The sequence below is a fragment of the Culex quinquefasciatus genome, chromosome 2 (assembly GCF_015732765.1).
Source record: "Culex quinquefasciatus strain JHB chromosome 2, VPISU_Cqui_1.0_pri_paternal, whole genome shotgun sequence".
NCBI classification, from domain to species: Eukaryota; Metazoa; Arthropoda; class Insecta; order Diptera; family Culicidae; genus Culex; species Culex quinquefasciatus.
The window spans coordinates 137,339,206-137,360,558 of NC_051862.1; the positions used below are offsets into that span (position 1 = coordinate 137,339,206).

Below are 21,353 nucleotides of genomic sequence, written 5' to 3' on the forward strand. Positions count from 1 at the left end.
AACGCAAAAGTAAGGGACCATGTTCCGGTCACCAGGTCTTGTCCCGTTGCTTCCTCGATCATGTAATAAGCAAAAATGAACACTCAATGAAAAGTAGCGGCAGGAGGAAAACTATCGACATCGAGACCGATTTCCTCCTTCTTCCACCACGCAAGAGGAAACAATTGGAAGGACATAATCATGGTCATGATCGTTGGCAGAGCAGTTTCATGCCTCTTCGAGCCATATTGTTGGAGAAAAAACGCGGAAAATCTTTTCAACCATTGATATCGAATCCTCATCCTCCGCGAGCCGCATCGTAGAAAACGATTGGTAAAAGAATATTTTCTGCTTTCGCCTACGGTCCTGAAATCTCCTCTTGTTTGAGCTCCGTCAGCCCGTCATTACGCCGGAAGTTAGGTCTTACTGTGCCCGGATTTGGCCAATATGGGACCGAACAGGACTTTTTTCTCCGAAAATTTCCAAACGGTATTCTTTAGATAGTAAAATTTTGTCGCCAACAATATTTTGTTGTTTTCGTCTGTCTGTCAAACTGTCAACTGTCAAATTGTCAAATCAAGGTGTGCAAATGTAGGTCATAACATTCTCGTTGATTTATTGGCCAATAAATCAACAACAACGTCAATATGTTAACGAATGGTAAATATTTTTACTTTGTACACCCCCTAGACATTGGCAATATGGCGTCTTTTGTTTACAAACATAAAATTGTTTGTGGACGAAACGAAAAATTTACTTTTTTGTAAAAAAAAATCTATAACCATTGTGTAGTAACATTAAGTCTTACAAACAGACAAAATTTCGTTAAATTCTAGACCAGAATTTGTTTTATTATTAATTTTCAATTTAAACCTCTTTTAACGTGATTCTGATAAAGAATGCACATCAAATCATCGTGCCTTTAGTATATCTTTAGTTTTCACATCCATTCGCTGTAGATTCGTGTTTAAATTTTTAAATTTAGTATAAATTAAAATAAGTTGCAAAATTACCAACTTCAACCATGTGCAACAATTTCCACATCACCCATGCGGGAAACCGATAATGGGGTAATTCATGCGTTCCAAACTGTCAAAATTCCAAAACGTCATTGTCAATCTTCGGTTCGCAGTTCGCTGCCTTTGTTCGTGTTTGAAGTTTCGGGCCGAGACTCTGATCAAAATTTACATCTGGTTGTGGGACCCTATTGTGAGTAAATTTATCTCTGAGTGTAATTGAGTATGATTTAACCCAGAAATAAATTATTTTCGAGGATCGTGTAATAAAATCAACTGTGGTATGCTAACGTCATCAGACGCGTAAAGACGTAAACAAGGAACCAAAAATGAATTTGTTTGATAACATTGCAACATGACGACTTGCTCGCCGGATTAGGTTAACTAGTTTTTCTTTAAAAATATTGTTTAAAAAACTATTGAAATTCTACAGATAAATATCGCTTTGTCCCTACGATTGATCGGTGTAAACGAAATAAAAGAGTGAATGTGAAATGGAGGAGGATTCCAGCTATTACATCTACATTTCGTTGACGTTGATCCCTATGTATCTGGCCTTCAAATTGATTCAATGGATGGGCTGGGAGCTTTTCGTCAATAACTGAAAAATTGAAGGTAAGTTAGATAAAACAAAGTGTTTATGTCGGGTTTAAAATGTATCGCAAATTTGTATATTTTAGCTTCCAATCGTGCCACACACTAAACTAGTCAAATCTGTAAAGTATTGCTTCTTGTAAATGAGTTTGAAAAATAAATACCGCAATGACCTCAATCATGCTAATATCCGCTCAGTGCAGTTGCCGACGGAAAATGGCTTCGCAAAAGCTGGCACCGATCTCGATCGATCGCAATCGTGCGCCGTTTCATCATAATTTCCTTCTCCAATTCACCTCTGCGATTCATGAGCTCGTTCTTGACTTCCTCCTCCTGCCGAAGTTGCGCGTTCATGGCCGACAGTCCCTCCTCGATAGATTTAACCTCCGCAATCAGCAGCAACTGCGACTGATCGCGACAATTTTCTACCCTTGGTCTCTGGTTGCGATTGTCCAGCCGGGTCTGGACAACCTTCATCGCGTGGTCCATGTTCCGTATGGCCACCTTCAGTTTGTCGATTTGGATCTCCGTGTCAGCCAAACGTTGGAGGGTCTGGAAAGCACAAAACGTTAGTTTATAAACATTTCTAAAATTAAGTTAACTCTCAACCGTAAGAAGATCGATTTCCAACTTCTGGCGGACTTCCTCCATGCAGGAGATTCTATCGGCCAGGGCGCGCTCAACGCTGTCGGCCTGCGAGCGGAGGTCACGGGCAGCGTTCATCAGGATGGCATCCAGCGTGTTCCGGAGGGCATGGGATTGCATCCGGCAGGTGGCGCACATTGCCAACGTTTCCTTGCTAAACTTTTCCCAGTAGATTTTCGTTGATTGCCTGAAACATTCCGAAAGCCATTTTTAGAAATTTTAAGACTCTTTTAAGAAGCAGTTTTGCAGATTCGCCCTATAGAACTGTTACTACGAAATTGGCTCGTTGTCTTCTAGACGTCGTATCGAATTTGAGTGAAAATTTGAACTCATGCCAAAAAGAGCCCTCGGGGTTGAAAAAGCTGACGATACCCAAATTGCAAATTATAAAAATTTTAGTACATTCCCAAAAATATTTTTTTTTAGTATTTCATTTAAGAGCGAGTTTTTCACCAATGTGTAACAGGTGGTATCGAGGTGCTCCGATTTGGATGAAATTTTCAGCGTTTTTTGTCTATACATGAGATGAACTCATGCCAAATATGAGCCCTCTACGACAAAGGGAAGTGGGGTAAAACGGGCTTTGAAGTTTGAGGTCGAAAAAAACATTAAAAATCTTAAAATTGCTCACATTTCCGTAAAACTTCTTCAATTCCAACTCTCTTGGATGCATTCGAATGGTCTTTTGAAGCACTTCAAAATGTACTATAGACATCCAGGATTGGTTTGATTTTTTTCTCATAGCTTTTGCAAATTACTGTTAAAAATGGATTTTTTTAAAACCCTAATATCTTTTTCCAACAGCCTCAAACACCTATACTCCCATAGGTTAAAAGATAGGTAATTTCATGGACTATACTGCCGTTCTACGCATAATTGTCCCATGTCAGTTTTTGACGATTTTGACTTTATGCCATTTTTAAGTTTAGTCTGATGTGTACTTTAAGAAAAACACATAAAATCTGGTACTTTGTTCGCAAACTCATTGAAATAACACCAAGTCTGTTTGTCCCATCGTTAAACATCTACGCATAATTGTCCCACCAAGTATTTTCTAACACGGAATCATTAGTTTTACCAAGCATTATGTCTTGTTTACCAGTTGTATAGCAAGATAATCACAAATAAGGGTGATAAATTGCTAACTGGGCGATTAGGGACAAATAGGGCGAATAGGAACCCACGGGACAATTATGCGTAGAAACACAGAAATCGATCGAAAAATTTCAATCGCGTTTTTCTCAGTTCCACTTTTTTTAACATGGGACAATTATGCGTAGAACGGCAGTATAAGCCTTCGGAAATAACTTTTTGGCCAATCGCAGTTTTTCTCATAGTTTTTCGATTTTTCTATAACAAACATTTTACAACGCTAGTTTTTGCCCTGTAGGCCGTCATTGCGGCACTTTTTGGTCTCAATTTTGTCATATTCGGAATCCTCGGACAATTTCACGTAATTTAGAAGTATTGGAGTTGTAAATTTGATAAAAAAAATGCAATTTAAAATTAATTAAAATATTTTTAAACATTTTGTCGGATTAGGGGTAAAACAGATATTCGCCTACTTAATACGGCATTTGACGTTTTGATCACAAGGTAAATAAGATCTGTGGTGCTCACCTAAAGCGCCAACATCTTGTCAAGTTGTCAGGCGAGGACACACACATACACACGGGGAGTCAGTCAAGAACAGACTGCGGCAGTGAGAGCACGCGGGCACAAGAGGCCGCGAATAGCACGCCGGTGACGGGAATAATGGCCAAGCAGGAGAGTCCCTGGGAACCTGAAGTAGGTTCCAACAAGATCTATTTCTTTTTTCGAAAATGTTTTATTTAATTATTTTTTTAAATCAAATTTACAACTTGACAACTGAGTGAAAATTGAGTATTTTTCAAAAAAAAGGTATTTTGCAAAAATTTGAATATTTTTTTAAGAATACGGAATTTTGTGAAAACTAGAGCATTTAATTCTTAAAATACTAGAACATTGAAAAAACAAATCAAATTTCGCTTCGTCTGATACGTTTTATACTTTGAAACTTACTTATATCATAAAAAAATTTCACTTTAAACAGTGAAAATGCAAGCAAAATTTCAAATAGTTTGATACCCATTAGGGTGGTCCAAATCCGGGCTTCCTCGGGGCTACCCCCTGAAATGAAAGATTGACCCATCACTAGGTTAAATTCCAAATTTGAGCTCATAATGACCACGGGAAAAAGGCAACTGTTTCAGTTTTATTTTACCAATTCTTACCAATTCTCAGATGTAGGACCTTTATTAAATTGAGAACAACTTTCCCGAAAACACCACATTCCCTGGGCCTTGTAAAGTCAAGGGGCATGATTTGATCCTAGTGCATTAGTTGAAATTTGGATATATATTCTTTTTTATAAGCACTATGGACACCACTTCATGCTACGAGAACTCGCTTTGTCGCAGCCCCAGGGCTTAAGCGTTGACCGATAAGCTGTCTTCGTGAACTAGGTAGTTCTCCGATAGTGAAAATATCACAATTGCACAAGGCACCGCTGCTTCTGTGACTTTTTCACTATCACAATGTGGGATTTAGGTGGGACTTCAGGATAGTACAATTGATTTGTTGCTTAGCATTTAAAATACATCTGTATGCTTTCCAAATCTATTTGATGATAAATTTAGTTGCAATTGTTAAGTTAGAGTAATGGTGTCAATAAACTTTGACTGATGTAGAATACTAGGTATTCTTTTATGTCAAATTGTCTATAGAGTCTCGATCAATCAATAATGTAATGATATCGGCCAAAATTCGTTGATCTGTTGAACTAACGGTTTTCGGATTATGGTTGTATCGACCGTTTTTGCGAATCGAGGAACTACGGATCTTTTGACGTAATTCATGTTGTAATGTACGACAAGACTACTGACGGACGTGACAGGACGAGGGCCCAGTTTAGAGGTTTCAACATCAACGATGTGCGGCTGGACCACCCTCAAAAAAAAAAAAAAAACTTTCCCGAAAACACCACATTGTTAGGATTTTTTGCTGAAAAGTTATTAGCTTCCGAAAATGACGAATTTCGCGCAGACGGCTCTAGCCTTCGGACACCTAGTTTCGGAATCTTGCAATCGAGAACGCGATGACTCTTAATTTGAATGTGGTCGAAATCTCAAAATGACGAGACACAACAAGGAAATAAAGTATCGTGATCAACGTGATCATAAAATAAGAAAGTTCAATTAAGATATATCTAATTTAAAAAAAAAAAAAAAAATTTGGAGCGAAATTGACAACGGCCGTTTTTTCAAAGTTGAGCATTCAAATCAAACCTAGAAAAGTTAACTCACTCTGAAGGGCACCGGGTCGCCCCGGGGCGGAACAGCGTAATCGTAGACTTGTTCGTCAGGTTGCAGTTGATCGCGTCGTTCTCGTGGGCCATCTTCTTGTCGCTCCAGTCGAACTCCATGCGCTGTCGGGCGGCACGGTTCTGCACCTGCTGTGATTCAATTTCGGACAGGGTTTTCAATAAAATTGACCTGATTTCCGCAATGAGCGCAATCTCGCGGATCAGTTCCTCCTCGGGACGATCTCGGATCAGTTCGGTATCGGGGCGGCCGGTGCGTCGTTCGAGGCATTCCGTTGCTGTGTGGTGAATGGGGATTTGATCACATTTTTAAACTAGATCAACACAGTTATATAAGGTTACCGATGGCCTCTGGCATGCGCAGAACCGCCAGGGACTGCTTCAACCGTCGCCGTTGCTCCTCCAACGTGCTAATCTCGTCCTGCATCGCCTTAATGGCCCGCTCCAGCTCGCTCTTCATGTCATCGATGGTCTTGGCCCGACCGTGCAAACTCTGCGTGCAGTCGGCCTGGTTCTTGTCCGTGATGGCATACGTCCGGATGATCGTGTTCCGGCTGTCGTGCTCGATCTTCTCGCTCTTGGTGACCGTACTGGCGCAAGCGTCGATCGTGTCCGCGTTTCGCTGGCGCCACTCGTCCACGCTGTACCGAGTGATCGAGTAGCGATCGACAACCGGACGTGTGCCCGTTTGGCCAGACAGGGCACCCCAGTCGACGCGACCCGTGGCCCATGGTCCGATCGGTCCCATCGGCTTGGACAGCGGATGAACGTCCGAGTTGCCTGTCCGCTGAGGCAGGTAACACGGAGGATCACTAGCCGGCAGCCCAACGGGACTCGTTTTCAGCTCCATGCTGTCCGGACATGGCGGCGGTGGGTCTTTGTGCACGTGGAACGGGTTGTCGTACGAAGTTTCCTGAACAGTTTTAAAATTAAATGAGTGTTTCAACTCCTCACAACTTAGCTCCAATTACATGTCCCCAGCGATTGGACTTGATTTGATTCCGGATTTCTTGAAGTGCATAAAAATAGGTTCGTTCTTTTCGGGGCTTCTGAACTTGCGGTGCTTCACACTAAACAGGTTGTGCAATTTTATTGTGCAGATCTAGGAAAACTGTAATCATGAATGTAACAAAAACATACGGTTTGCGTTGGTTGATGCTCGATGCACGTGGCAGCGCACGGAGTGCACGGTGGACAGTTCAGCTGAGCCATTACGGGTAAAATTTAGTAAATTGAGAAAGAAATTAGCCCTCAATCTTTGTAAGTAGTTTTCTCTGAAAACTAGATTGGCTTGTGTTTATAAATGCCCAACATCGTTACTAGGGGAAGCCAGTGAATCGTTGTTATTGGATTTGCCCCGGTTACCAACCCCTGTGTCGACTGCACGTGGGAGATTGCTCATTAGGGTGGTTAAAATTGGACTTTTCGCCGTCCCTCACAGGACTGAATTTGATGGTTGAAGTACCACTTCCATACATATTGTCCGTTTCTTTCAAAGATACACGCCGCGCGGCATTTCAGTATGTGCCATATGAGCAGTTCTCTACGAAATCGGTCTTTTTTTCTTAAATTTTAATTTTTGTATTTTTTAGTCCGACTGTAACTTTTTTGGTGCCTTCGGTATGCCCAAAGAAGCCATTTTGCATCATCGTTTGTCCACATAATTTTCCATACAAATGTGGCAGCTGGCCATACAAAAATTATGTATGAGAATTCAAAAAAACAGTATCTTTTGAAGTAATTTTTTGATCGATTTGGTGTCTTCGGCAAAGTTGTAGGCATGGATACGGACTACACTGAAAAAAAATGATACACGGTAAAAAAAATTTGGTGATTTTTTTATTTAACTTTTTATCACTAAAACTTCATTTGCAAAAAAACACTATTTTTAATTATTTTTATTTTTTGATATGTTTTAGAGGACATAAAATGCCATCTTTTCAGAAATTTCCAGGTTGTGCATAAAATCATTGACCGAGTTATGATTTTTTTAATCAATACTGATTTTTTCAAAAAATCGAAATTTTGGCCGCAAAAATTTTTCATCTTTATTTTTCGATGTAAAATTAAATTTGCAATCAAAAAGTACTTTAGTGAAATTTTGACTTTTTTGAAAATAGTCGCAGTTTTTCATTTTTTTAAATTAGTGCACATGTTTGCCCACCTTTGAAAAAAATATGTTTGAAGAGCTGAGAAAATTTTCTATATTTTGCATTTTTAAACTTTGTTGATACGACCCTTCGTTGCTGAGATATTGCCATGCAAAGGTTTAAAAACAGGAAAATTGATGTTTTCTAAGTCCCACCCAAACAACACACCATTTTCTAATGTCGATATCTCAGCAACTAATGGTTCGATTTTCAATGTTAAACTATGAAACATTCGTGAAATTTTCCAATTTTTTCAAAAAAATCATTTTCAATTTTTTTAAACCAAGACTAACATTTTAAAAGGTCCAAACATTCAATATTACGCAATTAGAAAATGGTGTGTTGTTTGGGTGGGACTTAGAAAACATCAATTTTCCTGTTTTTAAACCTTTGCATGGCAATATCTCAGCAACTAAGGATCGTATCAACAAAGTTCAAAAGTGCATAATGTAGAGAATTTTCTCAGCTTTTCAAAAAAAATTTTTTTCAAAGGTGGGCTAACATGTGCACTAATTTAAAAAAAATAAAAACTTCGACAATTTTCAAAAAAGTCACCTAAAAATGGATTTAACTTGAAAACGGTGCACTTTATCAAAATTTCACTAAAGTACTTTTTGATTGAAAATTTGATTTTACATCGAAAAATGAAGTTAAAAAATTTGTGCGACCAATTTTTCTTTTTTGAAAAAGTCAGTATTGATTCAAAAATTCATAACTCGCTCAAAGATTTTTTGCACAACCTGGAAATTTCTGAAAAGTTGGCATTTGATGTCCTCTAAAACATATCAAAAAATAAAAAAAATAAAAATAGTGTTTTTTGCAAATCAAGTTTTATTGCGCGTATTGAGAAAAAAACAGTTTTGGTGATTTTCTTGTAGGGGTCTCAAAGATACGAGCGCAAGCGTTTTTCAAATTCATCGCAGCAACCGTGTTGATTTTAATTTTCCATTGCTGTCAATTTACAAAGGTTAAGAAAATTATGTTCAGGAATTCCGCCGGATGCAACGATTCCGTGGCCTTTGCGGCAGGCATGGTGATCCTCGGTCTCCGTATCGGGTCGGATGAACGCACTGTGGGTGGTGATGGCTTTGTCGGGCCAAATTGTTCCTCGTTGGTGAATCGGCGGCACCTGCATCCACTATTCGAGCACACAACCAGACCACGCGATGCTAGGGCTGCCGATTCAACTCCAAAGATATTTGCCCGAAGAAGCCTGGAACGCAGTGCGTTCATCTAGCCAAGGGCGAAGCTAAAAAACCACCAAGCCCACCGCGAAGGTCATGGAACCGCTGCATCCAGCCCAAAAGACCTGCCAACCGCAGGCGTTCTTTTATAATGTAACACAGTAAGGGGGTGGGGTTCGGGTCGGTTTGGTTAGGGGGTCGAAGACTTTATTACACTCGAGAAACCGGATGTGGCCACCGGGGAACATGAAAAACTTGTCCAGAAGACGAAATTGCACTAGAGACACTCTACATTCAAGAAGTTCTGTACTTTGCATGACCAGTTTATACTGTACGGTTCTGGATGTGGCCACCGAAGATCTTGAAACCCGTTTTCAAGTTCCATTCTTACGGATTTTTTTTATTCCTAGATTCTTTTAAATAATCATTCTTGGTAAAAGACATGGAATTGTATTCGTATGAATAAACATGATGAAAATTCAACAAATTTGGATCTTCCGGTGGCCCCTACTCTGGTTCGTACGGTGTGATTTTTCATTAGATTCGGTTTCTCAGTGAGAAATCAAGCTTTTGGAAACTAAAACTAAACTGTTCGTGTCCATTTTCCCCGTCGTCTTGCGCCTTTTAGTGCCAACATAATCAGGCGGCTTAACCTCAGGGCATGTCCCGATAAGCCTGGGCAACAGGTTCACCAACGAGAGGGGAGCCTGCCCAATGAAGCCAATAACGCCCGCAGTGCCTCCATTCGACGGTACGATACAGCTAATCCTGATGGTCACAGATTCCGGCACCGGTACGGATGCCACCGAGCCGGCCGAGAAGATCTCAGAACCGCATATTCCGTCACCAAACATCAGTCAGCTAAAACCAATAAGCAATCGACAGCCAGCACCAAAAGTCCCTACGATTTTTTTCAGATTGACAATCAACATGTTTTTATTTATTTTTGTCTAAGCCTACTCTCTTGACTTCTCCATAGGTTTTTCCATTGCGACGGTATCTTTCTGCGGCGTTTAATTGAAGCGCAGGATTCTAATTTTTCTTGAAATTATTAATAGTGACAAAAAGTTAAATAAAAAATCACCAAAAAATGTTTTACCGTGTATCATTTTTTTTCAGTGTAGTCCATATCCATAGATACAACTTTGCCGAAGACACCAAATCGATCAAAAAATCCTTCAATAGATACTGTTTTTTGAATTTTCATACATCATTTTTGTATGGCCACCTGCCAAATTTGTATGGAAAATTATGTGGACAAACTAATTATGCAAAATGGCTTCTTTGGGCATACCGAAGGCACCAACAAAGTTTTTTTTTTTTTTTTTTTTTTAATAATAATAATAATAATAATAATAATCTTTATTTCATTTCAATTCATAATGCATTCCATAATTCCCCTAGTGAACATTAGTTCTTTTAAAGGGTTTTTATGTTATGTTATGGGTGTTGTGTTTTCTTGTGTCGTGTTGTGTTGTGTGTTGTGGTGTGTAGCTGGTAACACTTTATTATTTTAATTCAATTCATTGCTTAGATCTAACGTACAATAAAGTTGTTTAAATTTTCACGTGTATAAATTGTTAATTTTCTTTTGAATTCATTGACTGTGAGTGCTTCTTTCATGTTTTCCGGGAGTTCGTTGTATAGGGTTGGTCCTCGGATTTTGAATCTTCTTCTTCCTAGTTCAGTACGAAATCCTGTCCTCCTTAAATCAGTTGATCCTCGGGTGTAGTGGTCGTGGATAGCAGCTTCAAACTCCCAATTGTGATGAATGTTGACGTTGTTTAAGATCCGGTACATAATTACTGCGACTGACTGTGTGTAGAGGCCATACATTGGCAGGATTTTGTGCTGTGGCATTGAATAGAGTTCACGTGTTGGATGTAGAAAGGGTAGCTTGTAGACAGCCTTAATACAGCGGTTTTGTTGCACTTGAAGTTCTTTTAAGTAGACTTTGGGACACGGGCCCCAAACTGCAATGGCGTATCGGTAACGGCTGTGAATGTATGCTAAGTAGATTTTCAGGAGCACATGGTGTGGGACGCTTCTAGACAGTCTTCTGAGGATTCCGCACAGTGATGAGCACTTTGCAATAACTTGCCGCACATGATTGTCCCAGTTGAATCGGTTGTCGAGGTAGACGCCCAAGTACTTAAAACATGCTACTTCTTCGATGACTGTGTTGCGTACACTAAGTGAGGGATATTCTGGCAATTGTGAATGCAGAAATCTAAAAATCATCATTTTAGTTTTGCTGAGGTTCAAAGCCAGAAGATTGTTTTCCAGGTAGTTGAACACTAACTCCATGTCTTCCTTCATTTGTTGTACTACTACAACCGGTGATGGGCATGCGTACGAAATGGCGGTGTCGTCGGCAAAGAGTCGGGTCTTACCGTGGAGCTGCAGTTTAGACATATCGTTGACGTAGATCAGAAACAGTAGCGGTCCGAGAACGCTTCCTTGGGGAACTCCACAACGAACAAACTGGATCTCACTGCGGATTCCAGACACGACGACTTGCTGTATGCGGTCGGACAGGTAGCTTTGTAGAAGGGCGTTCGGTAATCCGCGTAATCCACACGACTCTAACTTTTTCAGCAACATTTGGTGGTTTATCGTGTCGAATGCTTTGGAGAGGTCCAAGAAGATCGAGCCAGCAGACAGTTTATCATCGAGTGTTTTGGAAACTTCGTCAACAAGCTCAAGTATGGCTACTTCCGTCGATGAACCCTTACGGAAGCCAAATTGATGGCGATATAGCTGTTCAGTGGCGATTAGGAAGTTGTAGATTCTGGCAAAAGCAGCTTCTCGAAGACCTTGTTCAAGACAGGAAGCACTGAGATAGGCCTGTAGTTTGACGGGTTAGTCGGGTCGCCTCCTTTGAAGACGGGGTGGACCAAAGCTCTCTTTAAGCACGCCGGAAACTCCCCCTGACTGACACACTCGTTGAAGCAGTCCTTGATGACACTTGCTAGAAGAGTACTATGTCTTTTTAGGGCAGCAACCGGGAAACCATCATAACCCTGCGCCTTTTTGGGGTCTAGTGCGAAAATTATGTTCTGGACCTCAAGTGATGTAACTGGTCGAAGAAACAGGGATCGCGTAGCATACTTCATCGTGCCAAACTTGTGTATGTTGCCGTCAGAAGTCAGCTGGCTGCCGAGATTAACACCCACTGAGGCAAAGTAGTCGTTGAAGATGTTAGAGACACTGCTTGGGTCTTCCACGATTTCATGGTTTACTTCTAACTGCACTTTGGAGTTTGCCTTCGACTTACCTCCTAGAACCTCGTTGATTCGACTCCAGAGTAGCTTTGGGTTGCTTGTACAGAACAGCCTCGAGTGGTAGTTCGCCTTTGCTTTACGCTTTGCTTCATTCAGCTTTAGATTTGCACGAGCCAAGAGTTCGGTTTGAACCTCATCCAGTCGATTGGCCTTCCATTTCTGCAACACTTTGTCCTTTATGTTGCTCAGCTTCCAAATGTCGTAGTTGAACCAGGGACAACAGTTATGCTTCACCTTGACCTCCACCGTCGTCGTTCGCGTGTGTTTCTTTGTTAGAAGAGCATAGCGTTCTGTTATGGCTTGCAGACGTTCGTTTGGTACCAGTAAGTCTAGTTGGTACTCTTGCAGAAATGATCGGTATTCATCATTCACAGCTGTATAGTTAGTCCAAGTCTTAGTTAGTGTGCGCCGTTCCTGCTCCATCTTGAGTTTAAGCACTGTAAGGACATAGCTGTGATCACTCAGGTCACAATCCATCGTATAGTTGGAAACTCGGGATGAGTTCGCCACACTGCAAACCACGTGGTCGAGGATGTTGGTGCTGCTGGGTCTTGTAACAAAGAGTTAGTCACCGCCATGCCATACGAATTTAGCAGCTGTGTGTACTGTTGAACGTCTCTAGCTTCAGGGTTGTTGACCGGTAGATTCATGTCACCCACTAAGAGACACGGGTCCGCTGTATCTGCATTCGCCAGGATCGCTTCAATGGATGAGGCAAGGTGAACAGCATCAAAGTCCGGTGGACGGTAAAACCCATGAATGAGAACTTGATTTTTTCCCGCGTGGAGTTTGACTGCGATGTGGTGGTAGCCTTGGTTCGTTGTGTTAGCTGTTACTGCAAAGGGTAACTCCTTCCTGATGAAGATTGCCAGACCGCCGGCCGACGTTCTACGGCAGGAGTGGATAGCTTGGTAGTCTGGTATGTTGTAGTACTGCGACCGAGCTTCTTTAAGCCACGTCTCACCAACCACGATTACGTCGATGACTGTGTTTAGATTGCGTATGAATAGGCACAGGGAGTCAAGCTTTTCAAATCGATTAATTCCTCGAATATTGATCTGCAGAATTTTGATCACATTCGACGAGGCAGGAAGGGACAGATTCAAAGGATTTCCTACGTAGGCGTTGGTTGCGTAATGGGTTGCACTAATGGTGGTTTAGTTGTAGATACTGCATGGTAAGCTGCACAGATTACTTTTTCGGGGTTTGCAACAGCTTCTGTATGTCGTGACGGGACAGAATTGATATGGCCTTCGATTTTTCAGTTTTTCTCACCATGATAGCACCATTACGTCCAGGCCATACGTAACGAAGATCCAGGGCGGCTTGTAATCCTTTCAACTCTTGCAAAAGTTTCAGTCGGATTAAAAAATACAAAAAAATCGAATGTTGTTTCAAAAACAAAAAGTTAGTGGAAATACGGATATTTCGCCGGCAAATCTGTTTGTGGCCAGTGATAGCCATAACGGTGAAACTTGGATGGCGAACAGGGAATGGCCATTGCGGAAAATAACGGCGGATAAACAGCAACGGCGGATATCCGCCAGGATCGGTAACACTCATTAACTCGAGCTCGAGGCCTCTCAAGATTTAACTGGCAATCAGGAAGTTTTTGCTGTTTTGGTGATGTGCCAGTTTCGGTTTCGGCAGTCCAGCAAATCAAGGCCAGAAGTCCCAGAAGATTCAAGTCAGATTCAAGACCGATGATGCCGGAGTTGAAGCTACCCGATTTGGTGAGATCTTTCCTGTATGAATTTCAAAATATACTTTCACTCACTCTAACATTCATACAATCCATTTAAGACCAACCACGCCAATTTTACTAAATACGCGGTAGGGTGTTCCTCCGGTCGTTCGCTGTGAGTTGTGGATTGCCTGCTTCTCTAATGAAGGTTCGACTGAGGGGGGCATGCTTATTAATTTCTCGTCGCTCCATACCCTCAGTGACGTGATGGGAACAAGGGCGTCTATGCAAAGTGTCCCTACACCCGCTACAAATTTCCGGCGCTTGGGGGAGGGAAGAGGGAAACCATTTTGTTCTATGCGCCGGTATTTGTAGCACTAAAATTCGTGCAAAAAAACTTATGCACGTGGGTGTACAGATTACGGAGTAAAAGATGATCGAATTGTTCACCTAGCGCTCACATGTGTTCCAGGACCAAGTTGCCTGCGGGTATGGGGATCATACATACATACATACATTAAAAAATACAAAAAAATCGAATGACCGAAATCTGAGAGAATTGTTGCCAGCGATTTTCGACACTTTTCGTGCAATAAAAAACATAACCGGCAACAATGGCAAGCGATTCGAAGAAGATCAACAAACACAAAACCCGCAGTATGAGATTTGACAGCGCTCATTTGCCGAATCGAGGATGGTTTACCTCGTGTCTTTTTCGGAAATATGCGCAATATTGTATGGATACAGTCACTTTTTCAGTTATGGAAATTTGACTTTCCCTAAAATATCATATCAAATAAATCTAACTAACAACAAAAATCCAGAAATAACACCGAAAGTAAAGTTTGTTTTCCCACGACGTCGCAGGTTGGTCGTGTGACCGTTTGAATCTCCCATAGTCTGGAAATATGTCCCGTTTCGCTAATGAACCGCTGTTGATTAGCACACGTGTGTGAAAATTTGCTACCATGCGGCATCCAGAGGCGTAAAACGAATTAGATTACCCGCCTCTGGCCTGCACTCTACATGGCGATAACGTTAAGTAAAAGTAGAAATCTTCAAATGACATCATACCAGATGCCGTTCTTCTGACCTGCGACTCTGTGACGGCACAGCTGTGAAGGCAGCTGATTTATATAATGAGTAGAGATGCACTATTAGAACTTTACATTTCATGAACAGGTCAGAATTTTGTGTGCATTTGTCAGCTTTTGCGCAGTAGATTTTCGATTTTAAGGACGTGCAAATTCGGTCAATGCTTGCATTAGTGGGTACATGCTAACAATACTAATGAATTCAAATAACACCCAAATTTATTGTTACGAAAGCGACATTTGATTTATTATTTCCACGAGAACTTGCCGGACATTTTCGGTTGCCTCGGAACCGTGGGTTAACTGCGACCTGGAGGTGGAGATTGATTTGTACGAGACGGCGTTCATGATTTCAGAGAGGACTCCCCGGATAACGTCGGTTGACCTGGCGGGTGTAACGTCCTTGGGAGTTCCCTCGAGCAGCCTGGCAAGTTCCTCAAGGTAAACCTGCATTGTGGTGCACATGTCCTCCATGTCCAGGGACATTTCCGAGACCCGGTTCATGGTGAGGTAGTACTTGGAGTTGTTCCACGTGTGGCTTTGCAGGTGACCATCGGTGAAGTAGTGACTGACGCTCACTTCGGGCTCTTCCGTGTCGTCGTAGTAGATTGTACGGATGACCTGCTTGATGTCGTGGATATCTCCGTTGACCTTCGTCGGTATTGCGTTGGTGATCTGGTAGATTGAGTGACCAACACGGCCCGTGATGTCGATCGTCCGGGTGTGCAGTTCTCCGGTGAAGTCAGTTACCATGAGGTACCGCATGAAGAGGACGTTTAGACCGTCTGGAATCAGAATGCCTTCCTGATGACCTTCGAGGACCCCGTGACAAGTTTCGGTTTTATCTCCTATCGTTTCATGCCGTACCGCCGTTACGTTCTGGTCCTCGTCAAAGTACAGCTGAAGTTGCTTCTCCTAGGAGTTACAGACTAGATATTAGTAAAAACGAATTACGTTAAAAAACCCAACTCACCTGTAGGAAGTCTCCATCCTGCACCGTTTCCGATTTGCGCTCCTGGAATGGGCTCAGCTGCCTATCGGTCAAGGCCAATAATTCCGACCGAGCTGCCTTGTCGTCGCCCATCGAGAACTGAGAGCTGCAAAAAACGGCAATCACTTCGTCAGCAATAGACTCCACTTGGATGGCTAATCCACCGACCAGTGCAGATTCCTCTGCGCTTTCGCCGCCGGCGCTTATCAGCATCATCTCGGTGAAGCACAGCTTATCGATGACCTCCGGTGATATGGCCCCCAAGTCGAACAGATCCTCGAGCCTGGTGTAGGACGGCACCGCGGGAACTCCACCCGACGAAACCGTACTCAGAGTCACCGAAAGGCACTGCTCGTCCGGGACCGGTTCCTCCTTCAGAAAGAATTCCTCCGGAACCGAGTACAGACACTGCCGAATTTCGTACACTTCATCATCCACCGCAATCGGAGGACACTTGGAAAACTGCTGCCGAGACATGCTGCACGAAGAAACGGTTCAAACGCTGAGAGTGACAATTTAGGAGCACGTCTGAACTACTTGGATGCGCAGTTGCGAGTGAGAGCAGTTCGTTGCTGCGGCCGATAGCTAAATAACCTGTCCGTTCGTCTGTCCGTCTGTGATTCACTTAGCTTGATTTTTGTGATCTGCCTGAGTGGGGTGGGGTGGGGTGGTTGCGAACAGCTGTGCGAGAGAGGGCGGCGGCGACAAGTGCTGGACGTATGTGTTCTATTTTTGAATTCTGTGTGCACTCGTGTAGGGAAACATATCAGTCATTAAGTGGACAAGAATTTCCAAGCTGCCCGTAAACAAGATTGCAATCTTGGCAGGATTGTATGCACCACATAAATAATTATATACATATCTTACTAAAAAATAAATTTCTGAATAAAGTCTAACTAGCAATTAATTAATCAATTAGTCGTGGAAAAGTACTAAATGACGAAAGGTAACAACACTGTGATATATTGTTCGTCAATTCAAAGTACATCTGGTGGTGGCGTCGTTGATACATTGTACGAGGTTAAAATTAAAACAAAAGGGATTGCGATCTACATCGTGTCGAACACGGCCAAAATTAGAGGTGGGAGGGCATAGGCCAAATAGCTTGAAAGTTCCAACTGATCACGTTTCTGAGGTCGTTACGGTAATGGTGTATGGTTTTGGTAGATTTAATTTACTTAGAGTTCTTTACACATTTTTTGGACAAACAAAATAGAACTTATTTACCTATTTTGAATCAGTCATTGTAAACAAAAACAATTTAAATTTTTTGAATCATTACTTGGCAGTGTCAAAGAATGGAGGATGGACCATCGGCACCAAATTTGGGATTTCTGTTAACTATCGATAGGTGAACGTTCCCTACAAGTATGGTCCAAATCGGTGAAGGTGTACCCAGTTGACCTGGAATTACTCAAATCAAATCTAAATAAATATTGTGAAATTGGATCAGGAACCTCGAATTTGATAAAATTATCTCCCGAAAATAGGATTTAGAGTATTTTCCGAGCAAAAAGTTACTCTCAGGCTCAGATGGCAGTCCTAGATGTCCCCTACATGCTCCAGATCGATTTGAATTTAAATCTGGATTTCTTTTTTATTTGAGTACCAAAGTCCAAGTCCATCCAGAGGAATTCTCTTTTTGCCTTCTAATCTAATCTAATCTAATCTAATCGAACACAAGCGCAACCAGTCCGAAGAAAGCATCCTGGAAGAACTTGCGGTTAGATTACGCCTCAAGTCCTTTCTTGTCTATATTAATAATTGCAGTACATCCGAATAACCCCAAAAATGTACAGCAAATATTAAAGCGGCCAGGCCTACTGCGTTGCATTAACCGCAGAGACAGATTCGGTGAACGGATCACATTTCACAGAATCAACAGGGGAGGAAGGATGCGTGGACATACCGTACCAAACGCTCCGAATCAGTTAGGTGTGGTGTGTAAGTGTAAATTGGCAAATAATTATATTTTTAGGAGGGAAGTGGAATTGGGCAATTGAAGTTGGGGAAAATGGAAATTGGGAAAGGGATAATGTGGAAGGGATAGAAGGGTTATTTAATTTATAATATCATAATATAGGGGAATATAATAATTTAACAACTAATGATGGACAGCTCTCACCAAGAAACAGCAAATCTTTAACATAAAGCTCAAATCTTAAAAAGACGCCGCGAGGTGGTATCCCGATCGTCAGATTCCAGGTTCTTCTCAGGATCGTTTGACGTGAACACTTTCACTTTAGCACTGAGTATGTCCGCTCCCAACCAGTATTTCTCCATAGTTCGGTGGTTCTAAAAAAGAAGTTGCACTTATGGCCTGTTTTAAAAACTGTAGAAAATCTTATCACAAGAAAATGTGAACTTTTTGCAAACCAAGTGAAAAACGACAACTTTTAAATTCTCTAGGAGCATTTCGAACCGTCAAAAATAGTGCTGCGATTTTTTCCCCAACCGTTCGCTCGCGCGGCTTACTGCGATCTCCAGAGGAATCCTCTTTTTGCTTTCCTCACCTTACTGAGGAAAGGCTATAAAATCACTCGGAAAATGAACTTTTTAATTAGACCTCCTAGACCTGCCTTCATTTGTACATATCGACTCAGAATCACCAGCTGAGCAAATGTCTGTGTGTTTGGCTGTATGTAGACATGTGTACCAAATCAATGTCACTGGAATATCTCGTCACAGGCTCAACCAATTTTGGCCGGAATGGTTTTAATCGACCCGTCTTAATGTCCCCTAAGTTGCTTTTCAAATTCATGCAGTTTTATCATGTATTTAAAAAGTTATGTTAAATAAACTGTTTCATATTAAATTAAAATTATGGTAAAAAGGTTGGTTTTATCATGAAACCCTCACATGTTATATATTTTTAGAAAGCATATGAAAAGACCTTTTAGGTGAAGTAAGAATTTTCAAGATCTGACTTACCTATCTTAAATTACAAGCAGTTTGAAAAATGGTCTGAATTCACATAACCTCAACTGGTCGGGTCTGATTGCCATGAAAAAGCCGTGTAGAGGGATGCAATTTTCCTCAAAGGCCGTGTCTGTATAATAGGGTGGGTACGTTTTTCAAAAAGTTCTCGGATCAAGTTTTAGTATGGTTCCCCTTGTAGGGCATGCCCATAGGGACTTTCATGCCAAATATCAACTCATTTGGTTGTAAACTGGCTGCGCGCATCGAGGTTAAAGTTTACATGGGAATAACTATGGGAAATTGGAACTTTTTGTTCAAACGCTCCTACAGGCCTGGGAAAATCACGCGCCAACTTCTGGTATGGTCAGGCCTATGGGGAATGGTCTGGAGAACACTTTTCCCGAAGAGAGCATATGGATTCGTTGTCCCAAGACCTGGCGCAACGGCAAACAATCCGATGTCTCCGGAATCAACGGTTTTCCCTCAAAAAGCATCAAATTTTCCTTAGCATGCTATGAAAGCCCATTGGCCTGACCAAGTTGAAGTTGGCGCGTGATTTTCCCAGGCCTGTAGGAGCGTTTGAACAAAAAGTTCCAATTTCCCATAGTTATTCCCATGTAAACTTTAACCTCGATGCGCGCAGCCAGTTTACAACCAAATGAGCTGATATTTGGCATGAAAGTCCCTATGGGCATGCCCTACAAGGGGAACCATACTAAAACTTGATCCGAGAACTTTTTGAAAAACGTACCCACCCTACTGTATAATCTTTACAAAAAGTCTTTAGGTAGTCTGTTTTTTTACTCATCACTTATTTTTATTAGGACCTCTTAGGTGCTGCGAACGTTAGGGGAGATCCATAAACATGTGGACACTTTAGGGGGGTTGGAATCACTATAAATGAGAGGAAGGCACCAAAGGTGAATTAAGTAATGTTTTTTTTCTTATTCTCTCTGTATTTATCTAGGTTACACTGTCCCTGATCGCATAAATGTCCCATATGCATTTTCATCGAGTTCAAGTTATTGATGCAGTTTGGTTCAAAATTGTGTGCTCTTTAAAAAGAGCATATAACATCCAAAACTTTGTTTTACAAATCAGGAAGAAATCCTGTTTTTTAGCCTAAACCTAACACGTGCCTTATGTATGGGACAAACTTTAAATGCGGTTTTTTTCAGCTTGCTGTTTTTGCATATGGGACATTCATGCGAACATGGGCAGTACAGTCATCCCACTTATTCGGAACGGTTTACAAATCGGCCAATGTTCAAAAAATCATAGAAAATCGATAGTTGTACATAATGATTTGCTTTTACCTTCATGTGAAAGCTTTTCTTGTGATCTTTTGATTGATGTATCGACCAATTGTAAATCTTAACGTTTTATATCATTTTTTTAATATTGACCCTTGAAATCTACAAAATTGGAACACATTTTTCTTAAAGATGTAAACAAACTGTGATTTATCTTACCAGCTATGATAAAATCAGTCCTTCCTTTATCATCGCTGATCGCAAGGCACGCCCCTAGTTTAGTTCGTCTAAGTTATTGTGTTAAAATCAAGTGTAGAATTCACGTAGGAAATTTTATTCCCTACAAATTTTCCGAAGACGCAAAACAACCCGAGTTAATCCTTATTTTTGGTGATTTTTTAGTAAAAAATATTTTCTTATATACTTCTTATATAGCCTCGATATACTTTCAAGTAGATGAGCCGATTTCTTTTCATCGCATTTCTAATGACTCATCAGGATCAACTCGGAAGTAGCAAACTTTCTGCAATTTTGAGTTCAAAACCCCGCCGTTAAAGTCTCATCCATCGATCGATTTTTTTCGTGCGGTCGCGAATAAAGTTCAACCCAGAATTACCCACATTTTCTCGCTTGCCCAAGCGAAGATCGAAACAGATAGAGCAGCAGCAGCAGTCCCAGCATTCAAGGCTAGGACAAAGATTAATAAATTACGGTGCGACGAACCACCCACCCATCCACATGCACTTTCATCAAGTTCGGGCGGCCTTCGTCTAGCTGACACACTGAACATCCGGGGCGAACAAAAAAATTGCTGCAGCGGCAGGTTGGCGACATAAATTGCCCCCAAACTCCCAAGAAACCGGATGAAAAACTCACTTTCAATTTCAGGCGGACATCGGCCGCAAAAAAAATCGATGGTTATGGACGACGACGTTTTTTCTACCCTCACTGCATACTCAAAAACAAGTGGCGAGAGGAAATTCCGTTGAAGTCACGGCGGCGGCGGCGGACTATCAACAATCAAAACGCGACACGAGGATGAATTAGATTACGGGCTCGTCGGAGGCCGCCACCGCCGTTCTCACCGAGCTGGACTAGTTGGTGGACATGCGCGCCGAGTCTCAACGCAGAGCTTTCCGAAATTACTCAAAGGGGCGGAGTCACGGCAGTGTGAAAGCTCGCGTTGGCCACACCCCTTCGCAGCAGCGGCGCAGTCC

General features: G+C 41.7%; 3 protein-coding genes across 6 annotated transcripts; 1 reads left to right on the forward strand and 2 right to left on the reverse strand.

Annotated features, from left to right (window-relative positions):
• The first annotated feature begins 1,291 nt into the window (after positions 1 to 1,291).
• On the forward strand, positions 1,292 to 1,788 carry LOC119766996. 2 transcript variants are annotated; one of them, XM_038254000.1, is made up of 3 exons: positions 1,292 to 1,374; positions 1,429 to 1,610; positions 1,676 to 1,788. In XM_038254000.1, exon 2 carries the CDS (start codon positions 1,490 to 1,492, stop codon positions 1,598 to 1,600), a length of 111 nt encoding a protein of 36 aa, XP_038109928.1. In that variant the 5' UTR covers positions 1,292 to 1,374; positions 1,429 to 1,489; the 3' UTR covers positions 1,601 to 1,610; positions 1,676 to 1,788. The 2 variants fall into 2 exon arrangements, with proteins under 2 accessions (XP_038109928.1, XP_038109927.1); XM_038253999.1 differs by having other exon boundaries at positions 1,326 to 1,610.
• LOC6037886 (tektin-4) lies at positions 1,612 to 21,310 on the reverse strand. 3 transcript variants are annotated; one of them, XM_038253994.1, is made up of 6 exons: positions 6,718 to 7,054; positions 6,549 to 6,647; positions 5,920 to 6,490; positions 5,561 to 5,855; positions 2,199 to 2,421; positions 1,612 to 2,141 (listed from the first exon to the last, which is right to left on the reverse strand). In XM_038253994.1, the coding sequence occupies exons 1-6, from the start codon at positions 6,787 to 6,789 to the stop codon at positions 1,773 to 1,775; spliced, it is 1,629 nt and encodes a 542-aa protein (XP_038109922.1). In that variant the 5' UTR covers positions 6,790 to 7,054; the 3' UTR covers positions 1,612 to 1,772. The 3 variants fall into 3 exon arrangements, with proteins under 3 accessions (XP_038109922.1, XP_038109924.1, XP_038109923.1); XM_038253996.1 differs by lacking the exons at positions 6,549 to 6,647; positions 6,718 to 7,054 and adding an exon at positions 21,013 to 21,310; XM_038253995.1 differs by lacking the exon at positions 6,549 to 6,647.
• Positions 15,175 to 16,548, reverse strand: LOC119766995. Its single transcript, XM_038253997.1, has 2 exons — positions 15,947 to 16,548; positions 15,175 to 15,888 (listed from the first exon to the last, which is right to left on the reverse strand). The coding sequence occupies exons 1-2, from the start codon at positions 16,439 to 16,441 to the stop codon at positions 15,199 to 15,201; spliced, it is 1,185 nt and encodes a 394-aa protein (XP_038109925.1). The 5' UTR covers positions 16,442 to 16,548; the 3' UTR covers positions 15,175 to 15,198.
• Positions 21,311 to 21,353: the final 43 nt, after the last annotated feature.

What these genes read in the sequence shown, in the direction of transcription:
- LOC119766996 (XM_038254000.1), top strand. Translation starts at nt 1,490, where the DNA reads ATGGAGGAGGATTCCAGCTATTACATCTACATTTCGTTGACGTTGATC.
- LOC6037886 (XM_038253994.1), bottom strand. Translation starts at nt 6,789, where the DNA reads ATGGCTCAGCTGAACTGTCCACCGTGCACTCCGTGCGCTGCCACGTGC. An exon ending in AGCATCAACCAACGCAAACC is followed by an intron (nt 6,648 to 6,717) that starts GTATGTTTTTGT and finishes CAACCTGTTTAG; the next exon opens with TGTGAAGCACCGCAAGTTCA. An exon ending in AGTCCAATCGCTGGGGACAT is followed by an intron (nt 6,491 to 6,548) that starts GTAATTGGAGCT and finishes AAAACTGTTCAG; the next exon opens with GAAACTTCGTACGACAACCC.
- LOC119766995 (XM_038253997.1), bottom strand. Translation starts at nt 16,441, where the DNA reads ATGTCTCGGCAGCAGTTTTCCAAGTGTCCTCCGATTGCGGTGGATGAT. An exon ending in AGGATGGAGACTTCCTACAG is followed by an intron (nt 15,889 to 15,946) that starts GTGAGTTGGGTT and finishes TGTAACTCCTAG; the next exon opens with GAGAAGCAACTTCAGCTGTA.